The sequence below is a fragment of the Monodon monoceros genome, unplaced genomic scaffold, assembly GCF_005190385.1.
Source record: "Monodon monoceros isolate NGI ecotype Baffin Bay Population unplaced genomic scaffold, NGI_Narwhal_1 Super_Scaffold_9, whole genome shotgun sequence".
Taxonomy (NCBI): domain Eukaryota; kingdom Metazoa; phylum Chordata; class Mammalia; order Artiodactyla; family Monodontidae; genus Monodon; species Monodon monoceros.
This window is the reverse complement of record NW_021703786.1, coordinates 16,916,197-16,931,463: the sequence shown is the minus strand read 5'-3', so window position 1 is coordinate 16,931,463 and position 15,267 is coordinate 16,916,197. Positions and strand designations below refer to the sequence as shown.

At 56.0% G+C, this 15,267-nt stretch overlaps 1 protein-coding gene across 1 annotated transcript; it reads right to left on the bottom strand.

Moving 5' to 3' along the window:
- Window positions 1-1,341: 1,341 nt before the first annotated feature.
- On the bottom strand, window positions 1,342-12,806 carry RAPGEFL1 (Rap guanine nucleotide exchange factor like 1). Its single transcript, XM_029212771.1, has 15 exons — window positions 12,287-12,806; window positions 9,395-9,473; window positions 8,331-8,466; window positions 8,009-8,106; window positions 5,841-5,953; window positions 5,433-5,600; window positions 4,594-4,691; window positions 4,374-4,496; window positions 3,649-3,827; window positions 3,484-3,574; window positions 2,859-2,909; window positions 2,428-2,515; window positions 2,155-2,219; window positions 1,720-1,774; window positions 1,342-1,466 (listed from the first exon to the last, which is right to left on the bottom strand). The coding sequence occupies exons 1-15, from the start codon at window positions 12,804-12,806 to the stop codon at window positions 1,342-1,344; spliced, it is 1,989 nt and encodes a 662-aa protein (XP_029068604.1).
- Window positions 12,807-15,267: the final 2,461 nt, after the last annotated feature.

Below are 15,267 nucleotides of genomic sequence, written 5' to 3'. Positions count from 1 at the left end.
ATTCCCGAGCTTTTGGTAAAAAATATATACACTCTCAGGATAGGAACGGCAGCTGCTTTGGCTGCTGCCTCTTCGGAAGGGAAAGAGGTGGTGCCAGAAAGGAGGGTGAGGCTGCACCAGGAAACCTCACACCGTAGCTGCCGGGAGCCCTGCACCCCTCAGCCCTGGAGGCCCGTGATGGGAGACAGAGGGGAGACAGACAGGTAATAAAGGCATCGCCAGAGCCCAGTTTTGCCTTTCCAGTCTCTGCCGTTTCGTTCCCCACGTTGGGGGGCTGCCTGCCCCAGGTACAGGGGTCCACCCCACCCCAGCTCTGATGGGAAGGACCAAGGGGGAGTCAAGACAGGGAGGAGGATGAGACCATGTGTTGGTATCCCACAGAAGAGCCAGAAGGGAGGTGACAACTCCCTGCTTAGCAGTGAGACACCCGAACAGCAGGAGTATGGACAGCGGGCACCCCAACCCGACCGACCCTGCCACACCTCACCCCACTGCAATGCAGACGGAGGGTCCAATAGGCAGCTTAGGCCAGTGTTTCCCTGAGCATCTTTTACCCTCGCATGGGAGCCCACCCAGGGACCTGTGGGAGGCCTGAGGGGGGAAATCCTAAGGGCTGATGGGTAACCCTCCAGTCTGCTGCTTCTCCTTGCCCTCCCGAGCAGCTTCACCCACAAGCCTGGACATACAGGGCATCAGGGGAGCTGGGCAGGGAGCGGTGGGGCGGCGAAAGCACCCCACACCGTCCCAGCGGCAGAGTAGACAAGGGTAGCACCAAACAGAAGGACCCCCTCCCCGGCACACACAACACCCTCCCTCAACTACCAGATGCACTCCTGCTCCTTCAAAGGGGGCGCACATACCCACACACACACGCACACACACACCCACACGGACACAAGGTAAATATAATATTCGGGGGTCCATCTAGGGGTCCCAGCGTGACCATGGAGAAGCCTGGCAGGCGGTGGAGAGGAAGGACGCCAATCCCTCCTGTAACTCTGCTCTGCGAGATGGGAAGGGGGGCAGCTTTCCTGCCTGCTTGGGAAGAGGAGGCTGGGAACTGCATCTCCGGAACAGACCTCTATGGGAGGGGCTGGGGAAGGAGCTCTCTGCCCACTTTCCCTGGGAGGGCAGGCACCAGCAGAGTGTGGTTTGGGCTTGAAGGAGCAAGGCGGAGAGGACTTCAGCAGGACGAACAGGCTTGTGAGTCCAGGGCTAAGTCCACCCAACTCTTTCCTGCTCCCGGGGACAGAGGTCAGACGTGGGTTGGGACGTCGTGCAAAGTGCTTGAGTGCCAGGCGCCCAAGGACCCTGGTGAAGGGCCAGCCAGAAGCTCCGTTCTCACTGATTATTGGCCTCCAGCTTGTAGGAGAGCTCGAAAAGGAGGTTCTGGTTGTCGATGACCTGGAACTGGCGCACGTAGGCCTTGGTCTGCAGGTGATGCGGGGAGGCCTCCATATCAAGGCCTGGGGGTGTGAAGACAGGGAGGCAGTCAGGGTGCTGGCCACCCTTCTTCCCCTACACACATACCAGCCAGAGGAGAAGGGTGTGGATTGGGACAGATGTTAGGCAGGAGGGCCCCCCGGGCAGGCCAAGGAGAGAATGGAGAAATGACACATTTAAGGAAATAAACATTTAAGTGGGGACTTCTCCCAGGAACCCCCCCTGCTCAGTCAAAGCTCTACCTGCAATGCTCTCAAAACGCCGTGGGTTACTCACAAAGGGGCCGGCTCCGGTATTTGCGGACGGTCCTCACTTTTTCAGCCACTGAATGCTGGGAGATGACAAGGAATGAGTCCTGAAAAGGGCACAGAAAGATGCCCCCCCTTCTAATGCTCTCCCTCCTCCAATCTCCAACTCTCTTGGTTTAACTCCCTCCAGTCCCCAGCTCTGGAGGGTCTCTAAAGGACCAAAGAAGGGGTACAATAGGGTGCCAGGTGAGGGGGAGGCAGAGTTGCCCCCCCACCCTGAGCTGCCTGTCAGTTTTGCCACCCGTGGGCAGGCTGTCACAGTGACACCCCCAGGGAGACAGGAGTCTGTCAGGCAAGCTGGGCGCCATGAGGAAGGCTGGCACCTTTAGGGGGGATGCCAGGAGAGGACGAGGATGCCAGCCCTCCCCCACTCAATGGGAGTGAGGTTGGCAGTGCCACTCACCAGCTTCTCAATGTTCACCAAACCATCTACAAGGGTCTTACTCCCCTCGTGCAGGAAAGTCAGGTCTAGGGATGGGGAGAGAAGCAAATGGGTAAGAGAGGAGGTCCAAAGGGCCCTTCCCCTCCCCCCGACCGCACTCAATCTGGGGGGCGCTCCTCTCTAGGTGGGTTCAGAGAGAGCTGAACACACAGAGCTGAGTTCAGAGGGGACGGAGGGTCAGAATGTGGCATGGAGAGCGTGGAGAGAAGAACGTAGCTTGGAAGTGACTCTCACCTTTGAGGATCAGAGGCACGAAAGGAATCACAGGGGGTTTCATCTTGGAGATCACTTCTCGGTAGCTTTTGTGGTTCCTGCAGGGGTCCTAGCATCCCACAGAAGAGGGAAAAAGGGACAGACAGGCCCAGTGTACCCCAAAGTCATCCCCCACTCCCTCCCTCAGCCCCTGCCCTAGAAATATCTCCAATCAGATAGGGGTGTGTTTGGGTGTCTTGCTTGGGGCTCAACTGCTCTCCCCTCTCCTCCAGGGATAACAAAGCAGCAGTCCTCCCATCTTCCCTCCCAGCGTGGTGGGCAAGGGCGGGCAGGGGTGGGGGGACCCAGGCACTAAAATCTTTGAAAGGGAAGCTTGAGGTAAAAGGTTTATGGGCACAGAAATTCTCTGGGGTGCCAGTCCAGGGGCAGATCATAGAGCCAAACCCACTCACTGTCAGGTTCTCAAATTTGCGGAACAAGTTCTTGAATTTCCCTGGCAGCTTCTGCAGTTTGAAGGAAGAGGAGATGTCAGAGTCTGGAGCTCCTTGGGTTTCACGGGATCTCCTGACTAATCCCCAGGTGTTAGAGGGGGAAAGGGCCTGTCTCCCAGGGGGCTGGGAAGCTGGCCGGCGGGGAAGTAGAACCAGCCCTGGGCTAGGTGTGGGGAGCTTGAAGCGGCCCAGAGGAATGAGTTATTCTGGGGAAATGGAGGCCTCTGCAGATGCACCTGCCACGTACAAGGCCTCACTGGGTGCTGTCTGAAAGCCAAGAGCTAAGGCTGCGACCTGCCCGGGACTGCCCCCTCCCACCCCACCCCTACCCCCACCCCCAGGGGAATCCGCCTCTACTAATCTGCCCTGGGACCGGGTCCCTCAGCCCTGCGGTGTGCCCCGGGGCTGTATTTGCCAGAAGAGGGCGCCTCCTTCCAATCGGCACAAAAGCTCCCCAGAGGCGAGCAGCGGTCCCGGGAGGCCGCTTTGGGGTGAGCCCGAGATGTCAAGGCTGAGGGTGGAGGCCAAGACCCCCGAGGTGGGCCAGCACAGGTGGGAGGAGAGGAAAGGGAAGAGGTCTCATCACCTCCCAGGTGAGCCTCAGGCGGCTGACCGCGGCGTTGTCCAGCCCCATGACCAAGGCGTAGAAGGACAGCAGGTCCTGGTTCTGCTTGCAGCTGCGGGGGCGGGAGGCGGGGTCAGCGGGGGGGCGGCTGGCCATGGCCTCCCCCTCCGCGGCCGCCGCACTCACATGGCCGCGATCTTTATGAACTTCTTGAGCAGCTGCGCGCGCTTGCCCGGGGCCTCGCAGAGCAGCACCTCTGTGGCCACCCAGTGCGTGACCTCGCTGCAGCGCTGCAGCAGCAGCTCCAGGTTGGCCGTTTCCCGGCGGCCGCGCTCCCCGTGGAACACGTAGTCCACGAACTCCAGCTGCACCCGCGGTGGCAGGAGGGGCCGCCAGGGCGTGGGGAGTGCGGGTGGGAAGAGGGCAGTGCGAGGCGGTGAGCAGGGTAAGGCAGGAGGACGGGGGCGGGAGGGGTGGAAAATAGAAGAAAACCGGGACAGGGCAGGATGCAACAGAGAGGGGGGAGAAAAGACAACCAACATTAATAATGCTCTACCATCTACTGAACACTTACCCGGTGCCAGGCGCTTGAACCATCTGATCGACATTATTGTCCTTGCCTTATTTTCTTTAATAGTGAATATTTTACGAATTCTAACCGTGGGTCAGGTTCTGTGTAAGCAGCAATTGGATCCTGAACCACCCAGGGAGGGGGGCGGGTAAGACGAGGTGTTTCCTCTCTCTTTGCTTTTTTTTTTTTTTTTTTTTAAGATAAAGGGAACAAAGGCTTAGAGAGGTTCTGGCGGCACACTGCCCCAGGGCATGCTGCAAGGGAGCGTCCTAACCAGAACTTTCAGCCCAGACGCTGCCTCCCTCCAGGCCCCCAGCTCAGCTCCAGCCTCAATCCCCACCTCATGCACACAGCGGAACAACTCCCAGTGGAAGGCAGTAAGGTGGTTGGCGACGTCCTCAGGCTCCCCTCGGTGGATCTCTGTGTCTCCAGGGGAGACCTGGATCTCCTCGGGGAGGGGCACCTGGTGGCAGGCAGGGACATGGGCTGGGCTTCTGAATTTCTGCTCCCGGCCCCTCTCAGCCTTCCCTCTCAGCCGAGGCTTGTGAAGGAGTTCTTACCAGGGCCTCATAGCTGTCTCGGGTACAGGCAAACAGGTGACTGTTGATGCCCAGCGTGGTGAAGACACAGTCTTCGGTCGGCTGGAGAAGGACCTTCTCTGCAGGAGAACAAGCTGCCCTGCCTCAGCACCGGCCCCTGTACCCTCACACACCCCAGCCACCACCGCCGTCCCCTCCAGAAACTCCTAATCCCGCCCAGACATGTTCTAGACTAACAGGACTCATATCATCACCAGTTTATGCCATATTTATCTGACATTTTTCAAAAAATGAGTTCTCTTGCATTTATAACCTCCTTTTGGCTCCCAACCTTCTTTATAGCTCTTCTCTTAGTCTATCATCCCTGTGACACTGGGAAAGCAGGAATTTTTTTTTCTGAATTAGAGGAAAATAAGGCTATGACTACACTGCAGGGTTTTTGCCTTCCTACCGGGAGGGCCACCCTGTGCCTTTGGCCTCAAAAACGTAGCATCCTTAGATGCTCGTGGAAGTTAAAGGACAAGATTCCAATGTAAGAGGCAAACCACCCAGAGCAGCATGCAAGTGTCCTGGACCACTGCTGCCCAACTTTAATGTGCACAAGAATCACCCGGGGATCTTGTTAAAATGCACATTCTGATTCTGCAGGTCTGGAGTGGGGTCTGAGATACTGCATTTTTAGCAAGCTCCCAGGTGATGCTCATGTGTCTGGTCCCAGGACCGCACTTGGAGTAGCAGCCAGGGCCTGGCATTCAGTCTTTACTCCTGCCCCAAGGCACTGGGCTTGTGAGTTTCTTTTCTTGTGCGCCCCCGCCCCACCCCCCCACCCCGTCCCCAGCCCAGCTCCTTCTGACCCTCACCTCCCGAGGAGGCCACAGCTACCAGGATGAGGGAATCTTCACGCCCCGCAGGCTCCTCTGAGTACTGCAATTTCTCCGTCACAGAGCCCAGAATGTCCTGCACAGATGCTGAGAGGCGGCTGCGTATGGTCACGTAGGAATGGTCAGGCATATAGACCCGGCAGAAGACTGGATAGAGACCGGGAGGTGGCTTTTCACCAGTGGGCAGAACGGCAGCATCAGCACAGTTCCCCCCTGGGCACCTCTGTTCCCCACCCCACCCCAACCTGAAATTGGTTGGCCTCTGAAAAATATGCTGTGAAAAGGACTAGTTCTATGACACAGGGAGACTCCACAGAGGGTGCCCGAGATCCAGAGCCCCCGGAGCCGCTGAAGAATCCCTGCCCCTCCTACGGTCCTGCCACTCACTCTCATCGGAACCCCGGAAGGCCACGCGGGTCTGCAGACAGGAGTCTATCCGACGGAAGTGGCGGAAGAGTGGCTTCACCTGCTTGCTGGGCAGCTGGCTCTCGTCCGGGATCCTGCTGTGGACACAGCTGGGCATCAGGAAGCCCTGCCAGGCATACTGCATGCAAGGCAGGCAACATCAATCAGGGATATCAGAACTGGTCAAGGATGCCCCGGCATCAGGTTCAGAGAGTGGTGAAGGGGGTAAGAAGAGAGGACAATGGCCAGCATGGGACAACTGACTGAATGACCCAAATCAAATGCCACCTCTTCCGTGAATTCTTCTCTATCCATCCCACCCACCATGAGAGGTCACCATTTTGTCTTAATAGCTGTAGGACATTGGGCTAATATTTGTTTATGTTCATGTCTTATCTCTTTTACAAGATTGAGAGCTGACTGAATTTTATTTTCATCCTACAGGTCTAGCACACTGCCTGGCACATGGTAGGTGTAGGTCATCAGCTGTCTGCTGAATTTTGCCAACAAGAACTTCACAGTCTGGGGGACTTGCCCAGTGGTGCAGTGGTTAAGAATCCGCCTGCCAGTGCAGGGGACACGGTTCAAGTCCTGGTCCGGGAAGATCTCACATGCCGCAGAGCAGCTAAGCCTGTGCTCCACAACTAATGAGGCTGCGCTCTAGAGCCTACGAGCCACAACTACTGAGCGCGTGTGCCACAACTACTGAAGCCCGCGCGCCTAGAGCTTACGCTCTGCAACAAGAGAAGCCACTGCAATGAGAGGCCCGCGCACCGCAATGAAGAGCAGCCCCCGCTCACTGCAACTAGAGAAAGCCTGCACGCAGCAACGAAAACCCAACGCAGCCAAAAATAAAATAAATTAAAAAAAAAAAAAAAAGAACTTCACAGTCTGGGAGGGAGGGAGACGTGCATACAGCTACATCTAACACGAGGCAGGAGGTGTTAGGTGATATAATAAAGGTACGAGAAGGGTTACGTTGGTATGGGGGAGGGACAGCTACTGCTAAAAGATGCCTTCACTGGGAGGATGGCATTTGACCTGGACCTTGAAGAACAACAGGAAGAGAAGGGGGTGGGAGGAGGGCACGCTGGGGTGAACCACATAAGTGACAGCAGGAAGTTGGGAACACAAAGGTGTTCGTGGAATGGTGGGGTGTATAGGGAGTGTCACGGGTGAAGCGGGATGTGGGAGATGAGATGGGAAGAATGACCAGAGGCAGAAAGAGAGAGTCTCGGATGTTGCAACTTTATCTTGTAGGCAATGGGGGGCCGTGGATATTCTCGGAACAGAAGCACAATGTTGTCAAGTTTGAAAGATCTCTCTGGGGTCAGCATAAGAAAGACACAAAACCACAAGCTGAAGCCCTGGATGGGAGGCTGTGGCGATAATCCAGGTGAGAGATAATGACGCCTAAATGAGGGTTATGATGGTGGGATGGAGCAGGGAGAGACTGAAAGGGCTGAAAAGATGGAGGGATGGATGCGGTAGTGTCCTGAAGCCAGCTCACATTGGTTCATGAAAGCAGATTGTTAAATTTTGGGGAGCTCTGCCAACTGGTTTTTAAACATAGCCATTCAAAAATTAATTATACATATATATGTAAACTTACATATATATAAAATATATAATTATATATAAACATATATATATATATGTTTTATAAACTTACAGCCAAATTATTACCCAAAAAGTAGTTTCCTAATTGTTTCACTACCTTTTACTCTTATCTATGCTCTTCAGGTTAAGTTACGTCTGTTGGATTTATATGGTGAAGATAGTACCTAATGGCCTGCTACTGCACATCTCTTCCCAACTTCACATTCAGTAATGTCATACTGGTAGCTTGGAATCAACCACAGTGAGAGAATTTACACCATGGGAATCAGCAAAAGCTATAAACCAGGGCTCTTTTTCCTGAAGTGCTGATCGTTCAATATTTATCAGTACACCATTGGATTGACAAATAAATGGATGGGAGAATGGACCCCAAAAATGACTGGAGACAGTGCTTTGTGCTACTCTCCAGTAAGAGAAAGGGAATGAAAATAAAAGCATCTTGGAGCCCAAAGGCCACAGGCACCCAGCCCTGTAATAGAGGAACAAGGGGGATTTCTTTCCTGTCCCCTCCCCCAGCCTATTCCCCTCACTTTAGCTCCACTGTTTCCACAAGCTGGTGCAGCCTCAGTGTGTCCTCTCGCAGGTCCTGGTAAAGGGACTCATCCTTCATAATCAGCAGGTACAGATCCTGCAGAGATGAGAAGAGAGAAGGTGAGGGCAGGGGTCTCAAGCATCACCCTCTGCAAGGGCGGGGCAGGGTCTCCATGCCTGCGAGCACAGAAGAACTGTACATGCTAAGGCTCACTGGCATCATTTCCTTCCAGGTACCCAGCTTGAGAAGTATGGTTCCTTCAAAGGGGCCCCCTTCCAGAGCAAACAGCCTGCTCACCCACCTTCTCATCCCAGGCCCACCTTGATGATGCGGCCAGCCCCCTCTTCCTCCTGCAGCAGCCCTTGGTAGGTGTCCAAGAAATGAAGGAGCATGGCTAGACAGGCCTGCTTCCGGCCAAGCCCCTCGGGGCCCTCCATGCCTCCTGCCCAAACAAAGCTGACCCCTAAGTTAAGAAAAAGCCCTGGGCAGGCAGACCTGAGGACACCGGGAAGGGGTATGGGAGGCAATGGGAGGCAAGGCTACCCCTAAAAATTCTCTAGGTTTGGGGCTATGGAGAAAGGGGCTCCAAGGGCCCTTGGAACCAAGACCACCTCATGCCCCAGCCCAGGTTTTTGCCAGAGTAGGTAGGGATGGCACCCACTTGACCACATCCAACTCCTGCCCCTGCCTGTTCGAATTTCACCTGAGAAAATTCACTAGAAGCTACTCTGCCTGGACCCACCCAACCCCTGATCAGCCCACAGCCTGGAGCTTACAGCAGGCTGATAAAGGCCAATGGTGCTAACCACAAGCCTGACAATACTTCAGTGTAAGGCCTGGTGTTTCTAAGAGAGCCTATGATATTCTACTCACTGGCCTGACGTTTATAATTAGGTCCTAGAATAACCTGGTGAGAAGCCCTGAGAATAGCCCAGCCAGTGGCTTGTCTCTAGTAGACCCTGCTGAAGCACAGCCACGACCTGATGTTTACATCAGACCCTGTAATAACTCACTGGGCAACCAGATGTTTAGAGCAATAATTCAGTAGGGAGAGAGGCACTCTTAATAGAGTAATAACCCCTTACATCTATACAGGGCTCTGCAGTCTCCAGAGCACTCCCACATCTGCTGTCAGAATGGTCTCCACAGCAGCCCCACAGAGAGGCAGGGCAGGTGCTATTTACCCCCGTTTTACAGAAGAGGAAACTGAGGCCCCAGGAGGTTAGGTGAGCTGCCCAAGGTCACACAGCTGGTGAGTGAAAAACCTGGAATTGAAACCCAGGTGTGTTTTCTAGGGAAGAGCTTAGACCCTCACATCACATGTGGGGTGAGGGGGGGTGGCTCCCTCCTGACCTCCCCTTTTGCAAGCTCCCCAAAAGGATATTACTGGTGTAGCTCCTGCAGAAACTTCTCCGTGGGAAGGAAGAGAGAATGCGTGAGGACGATGTCATCCAGCAGGATATCTGTAGAGAGCGATTGCCACCACTGATGTCGGGAGGGCACTTCCAGGACCCAATTTGACACTCACCACCCCCTCTCTTGCCTCCGAGGGCAAATTCTCTTTAGCCAGGCTGGAGCCCCAGCCACCTGCCCAGTCACGCTCTGCACACACACACGCGCACACACACACATGTGAAGGTTCTGGGCAGCCGCTGTGGGGGTGGGGTTGGCAGCTGCCAAGGCGGCTGGAGAGAAGGAAGGGGCGCGCTTGCATGGCCACGCCCACTTCTCTCCAATGTGTGTGGGAAGCTGGTCAGTTAATACACCAAGCTTGAGATCTGCCTGAAAAAAAGAGGAAGAGGTAGCCCCCAGAAGTGTCTCTAGACAAAGAGAACTTTTAAGCACAGAGGTTAGGGTCAACGTGTGTGTGTGTGTGTGTGTGTGTGTGTGTGTGTGTGTGTGTCCCTCCGCCCCTCTTCACTCCCTACCTAACAAATTTGAGTTCCAACTAGGCAGGTGAGAACGAGCCCCATTCAAAGGGAGAGGGAGCGACTGCCATCTCTTTGATCCCAAAGCCTTTAAATACAAAGCCTGTGTCCTCCTGACGCCCAGGGATGGAAGAGTTAACGATGGAAGGGTGGAGGGGAGTGGTTCCTCACACCACCCTTTCCCCCTCCACACCCCCATCTGGGCCTGGCTCAGCCCGTCAGCCAGGTACAAGGTCGCCCTGACTTGCAGCCAGACCTGGGGTGGGGCAGGGCAGCCTGGCACACACAGACAGGCAGGGTTCGGGGAGGGAGCCAGGTGTCCTCACCAGGACAGGTTAGGGCCAGGTCCCCAGGTACTGCCCCAGGGCAAAACCAAGGCTTCTGATGGCCCCCGGGTCACCGTCCCCTGGCCTCCAATTCCAGCCATGAAGGTGGAGCAGGAGAATCAACACCAGATCCTCTACTTCAACTACTTCATTTCACAAATGAGAAACTGAGGCCCAGAGCTGTGGGAGGGACTTGCCTGGAGCTGGAGTAAGAACCCAGACTCCTGAGTCTTTGTTCTTTTCTCGCCATGCCTGAGGCCAGCAGAGCGTCAGGGTACAGTGGGCAGGTGGGGCTGCTTAGACGTTTGGGAGCCTTTGGTTAGTTTGGGGTACCTTCTGTAAGTCCCCTCCTCCCACACGCCCTGGGAGGGAACCGAGATGGCTTAAGAACATTGGTTATATTGGAGAATATCAGAGTGGCAGGTTAAGCTGATTCTCATTCACTCTGGGACTGGTTTGGGGTTCCCCAAAGCAGTTACTCTGGGGATCCAGCCTGCCAGTCCAGATAATACGGTGACAGTCAATTCAAGACTCCTTCCCCAGGGAAGACTGAGCAGCGCCTGTGGCACCAGGCCCCTGCCCCTGCGGAAGGGGAAAGACAGTTTCTCCCTTTACCTCTCTGCCAAGTTTTTAAAGTGAGTCTGAGCCCTCCCAGCCCTGACCCTCAGCTCCAGGTATGGGGACGAGGAATAGGGATGCCCAAAATCTTTCCTCTACTCTTTATCTCACAGGAGAGCTAAACAGAGCAAAGGAAGAGGAACGTGGGGGCAGAGTGGGGGAGATGCTGCTATGGGGGCTACAGTTTGGCGTCTGTCTCTTCCAAGGCAGGCTCTGGTCCAATGTACAGCCTCCCCAGGGAATGTGTCATAGAGACATAGGGTGTGTGGTGTAGGCGGGAAGTTATGGTTAAGAGAGCTGTGTGTGTCTGATATTTTTCTAATTAAATGCAAAAGGTGTCAGCTCCCCAGGGCAACTACAACCTGAGCCAAGGAGAGTACCTGGGTGTTGAGAAAAATCTAGGGGAGTGGAGCCCCATTCCACACACCTGGGTTAGGACTCCCTGCAAAGGTCTGGGAGCAAAGCATGAAACCCCATCTTTAGGCCCTCAACCAGGGCTCCCAATACTCAGACCCTGCTGGGCTTAGTGAAATGCCGAGAGCTAGCCCTAAAGACCCTCCGGTCTTCTACCTCAGCCACTAACCAGCAATCTGAGGCCTCAGTTTCCTCAGAATCCCCTTAGTACAGGTGCTGGTGGGGAGTGGCAAAATAACATCATCATTCAGGGAATAAGCCTCTCAGGGTGCGGTTATTTTTTAAAGAGGCCATGTGCTGAGGCCTGCCACCGGAAGGGTGGGAGTCGGAGAGGTTCAGACCCCCCGGGATGCTGCAGGGCCCTGATGTCTGCCCAGCTGCCTCTCCCCCAACAAATATCTTCTGAGTGGGCCCCCAACTAGAATACCTCCCTCCCCCCAAGCTGCTAAGGACAATGCATCCCTTTGCCGGAGGCCAAAAGGCAGCTTGGGCCGTGTGCCTGTCTGGCACTGCCCCACTGAGTGGGCCAGCCCTCCGCTCTGGGTCTTCTAAACGGAATCGGGGACTCCTGGAAGGTCTTGTGGGGCTTGGCCACCTCTAGGGGGCTGCACCGACTGGTCTGGGCAGCTTCCATCTTACTGTGTCAGGCCTTAATTTTGGGCCACAGAAGGAGGTAGTCAGCATCAGGGACCCATGAGGGTCTAGATGAAATGTCCAGGTGAGAGGAAGTGTGGCTTAAGGAGAGGAAGGGGTTCAGCTTCTTCTGCAGCCATGGGTGAGGCTGCTACAGGGAGGAAGGTGGCACTGCCACTTCTCTGCTGCAGAAAGGTCTGTTCCTCCCATAGGCCCCCAGCTGACCACTCAACCCTCCCCCCCCCCACGCCGAGGCTCGGCATAGGGCAACCCCCACCCACCGTCCAAGGGCAAAGGAAGAGGAACCACCAGGTGGCAACCCCCTACTCCGGGATGGATGAGCCAGCCACCCCTTACCTGAGGCGGCGCTGTCCCTGGTGGCCCCTCCGGCCAGCCGCTCCAGAACCCGGTTCAGAAGATGCTCCGGCCGCTCGGGGGCGCCCAGGGGGGCCCAGGGTGGGGAAGTCAGAGGCTCGCCCGGGGACAGCTCGTCTGAGGAGTATGAGGAAGGGGAGCGCAGGGGACCCCCTCCCCCGAGAGGCCCGGGCCCCGGCACCTCCTCCAGCTGCAGCCAACAGGGCCCCCCGCTGCCGAGATCCTCCGCGACCCCCGCCGGCTCTCCACCGTCCTCCTCTGGGGGCGGCTCCAGACCCGGCTCGGCGAGGGGCTCCCGGAGGAAAGCTGGGAGCAGCAGACGAGACACGCTCTGACGCCGCTGCAGCGGCCGCGGTCCCCCGGCTAGACCGCCGCCCCCGCCAGGTCCCCCACCCCCTCCAGGCCCGCCGCAGCTCCCCGGACCCCCGCCGGGACCTCCCGCCACCGTTCGCCCCGCCAGCTGCGACGTCTGCTTCTTCAGAAATTTCTCCAGCGGCTTCATGCCCCCCCCGCCCCTTTGCTCGGGGCCGCCGGGGGACCCAGGTGTCCCAGGCACAGGCGGGGGGGTGGGGACACGGTGCTCAGATCTGGAGGGTCACAGCGGAGGGCCGTGCCAGGCGCCGGACTGGGGGCCAGAGGTGACCGAGGTGCGCTGGCCGGAGTCCAGTGGCCAGGGACCGGGGGAGGTGCCAGAGGGAAGGAGTGCCCGCTCTTAGTGGCCCCCCATGCCGGCTGCAGCGCACGCGGCCCGAAGGGTGGTTAGGCTGCGGGGCCGGTGCCCAAGGCTCTGCGCTCCTGGGCCGGGCTGCGGCGGCAGAGCCAGCGGGCGGAGCGCAAGGCTGAGAGGACGCGGCGGCGGCGGCGGCGGCGGCGGCGGCTGCGCTCCCGGCCCGGAGGAAGGTGGCAGAACTGAGACCGCGCCCCCTCCTCCAGTCCCCGCCCAGTCCCCTCCCCTCCCCTAAATGGACCCGCCCCCTGGGCCGCGCCAGGCTTCAACTTGGGGCTGACCGCGAGGGAAACAGTAGGGGCTGACCGGCATTGGGTTCAGAGCAGACGCAGACATTAAGGGCAAGGGTGAGGGAGTAATTTACCAATGGAGAGGGGGTTCCTGGCTCGAGGCTTACGAGGACTCTTGGTATCATTGCAAAGAGCCAGGCTGAACCTTGACTCACCTACCTGTATTCAGGTGAGGCCTACAAAAATTGCTGATTGGGTGTCCATCACTCTCGATCTCGATTGTGTGCTCTGTTGCCATACTCACTGGAATATGTGGTCTTTATCTTGCTTCTGTAAGAAGGGATGGGAAGGCCTCCGGTGCATTGGCATTGGAACTGGGGGCGGTACCCATCTGCCCTTTCTGGTAGGGCACCATAGGTGGTGAGGGCCTGGCCTGTGGGAGGCAGGTACTGGCAGGCAGGTAGGAGCCAGGTAGGGAGCAGCAGGTTGTGGCAGGTCTAATTAGGGTGAAGAGAAGAGACAGTAGGCAGGTGGAGGAGGAGACCAGGGGTACAAGGGCACCTGAGCCTACTGGCAGCAGGAGGAAGCAGAGCCCTGGAGATGGGTGACAAGCTCTAGAACTGCCAACCAACATCGTCAGGCATAGAGAGCCCCTCCAGAGGTGACATAATCATGGAGTGGGGAAAGTGGTACCGAATTTGCACTCCAAATAATCCTTAATCCTGATCCTATGCCCGGATCGTTCTGTCCCTAAGGGTACACTGTCCCAGGAGGAGGGCTGCAAAGAGACACGCACAGTGTAAGCACACCAGGGTTAAGGTAACAAGGTGGGAGAGTGGCACCAGGCAACAGATGGGTCGAGGCTCCTTGGACAATGCCCCACCTCTGTTTACCGTGCACGGACCAGGCAGGGACAGGAATGCTAAAGGCTGGGAGTGGTGGTAGAACTGAATAGGGTGTGTATTACACATGTGTCACTGTGTGTGCTTATCTGGTCCTACGTGTACAGGAGCATGTGTTCACAGAAATAAAGCTTTGCACACCCATCTGTTTGTGGATTTGCAAAAAGGAACAGTAAAAAAAAAAGAGAGCACAATTTTGGCTAAGAAGCTAGAATAAATATCAAAGTATCAGTTTCCTGGACCCACTTTATTGGATACCCTAATATCCCTGGGGTTAAGAGGGGAAACTGGCTGGAGTGGCTTGGAGCTCCCCAGGCATTTTATGAACCAAGTAAGAAGAGGGGAGGGCTCCACTCCCAGCACATGCCACAGTTACCAGATTAAACTGGTTGCCTTGGTAACGTCCTCTCTGGGCAGGATCTGGGATTGTCGGCTAGGAAGGGGGAAGAATTGGGCAGTGTGGAGGGTGTAGGGGCTGCAAATAAAAGGGTCAAAGAGACTTCTGGAAACCGGAGTGTGGGGAAACAGGACCTCAGCACACTCCAACTACTCAAGGATGTCAGGCATAGACTAAGTTCAAGACCTTGAATCAGAGAGGAAAACCAGCATCGAGTTATGGTCCTCCTAGAACAGCAGTGGTTCTCACGCCAATTGCATACTGTAATCCAGGGAACTTTTCAAAAATACTGTTCCCCAGGCCACACCTCAAATCAATTAAATCAGATCTCTGAGGTAGGGCCAAGGTTTATGGTATTTTTTAAAAGATCCCCGAGTAAAAAAAAAAGTAAAAAAAAAAAAAAAGATCCCCAAGTGATTCATATAGCCAGGGTTGAAAATCACTGCCCTAGAGGGACAACCCAACCTAAGTGGGCTGCAGACGCTGGGAGACAACTTGGGGCTTCTAAGTCCTTGGCTCTTCTGAGTCACCCATAAGGCCTGTGCGCCGACCTTGTGGGGAGGATTGTTGGCAGGGCATCTACACTCCATGAAGAAATAGAGGGAGAGAGGGTGGTATGATTAACACCATACCTCCTCACCTCCTGTGAGGAGACGGAGGCAAAAAACTGTGAGAGCCCAGCCCATGGACTTCTGGAAGGGGATAGG

Bases quoted from the DNA above. Each gene is read 5' to 3' on its own strand.
- RAPGEFL1 (XM_029212771.1), bottom strand. From the start codon at position 12,806: ATGAAGCCGCTGGAGAAATTTCTGAAGAAGCAGACGTCGCAGCTGGCG. The intron at 3,575-3,648 runs GTGAGTGCGGCG...CCGCCCCCGCAG, and splicing joins TTCATAAAGATCGCGGCCAT to CTGCAAGCAGAACCAGGACC. The intron at 1,775-2,154 runs GTGAGTGGCACT...GTCATCTCCCAG, and splicing joins TGGTGAACATTGAGAAGCTG to CATTCAGTGGCTGAAAAAGT.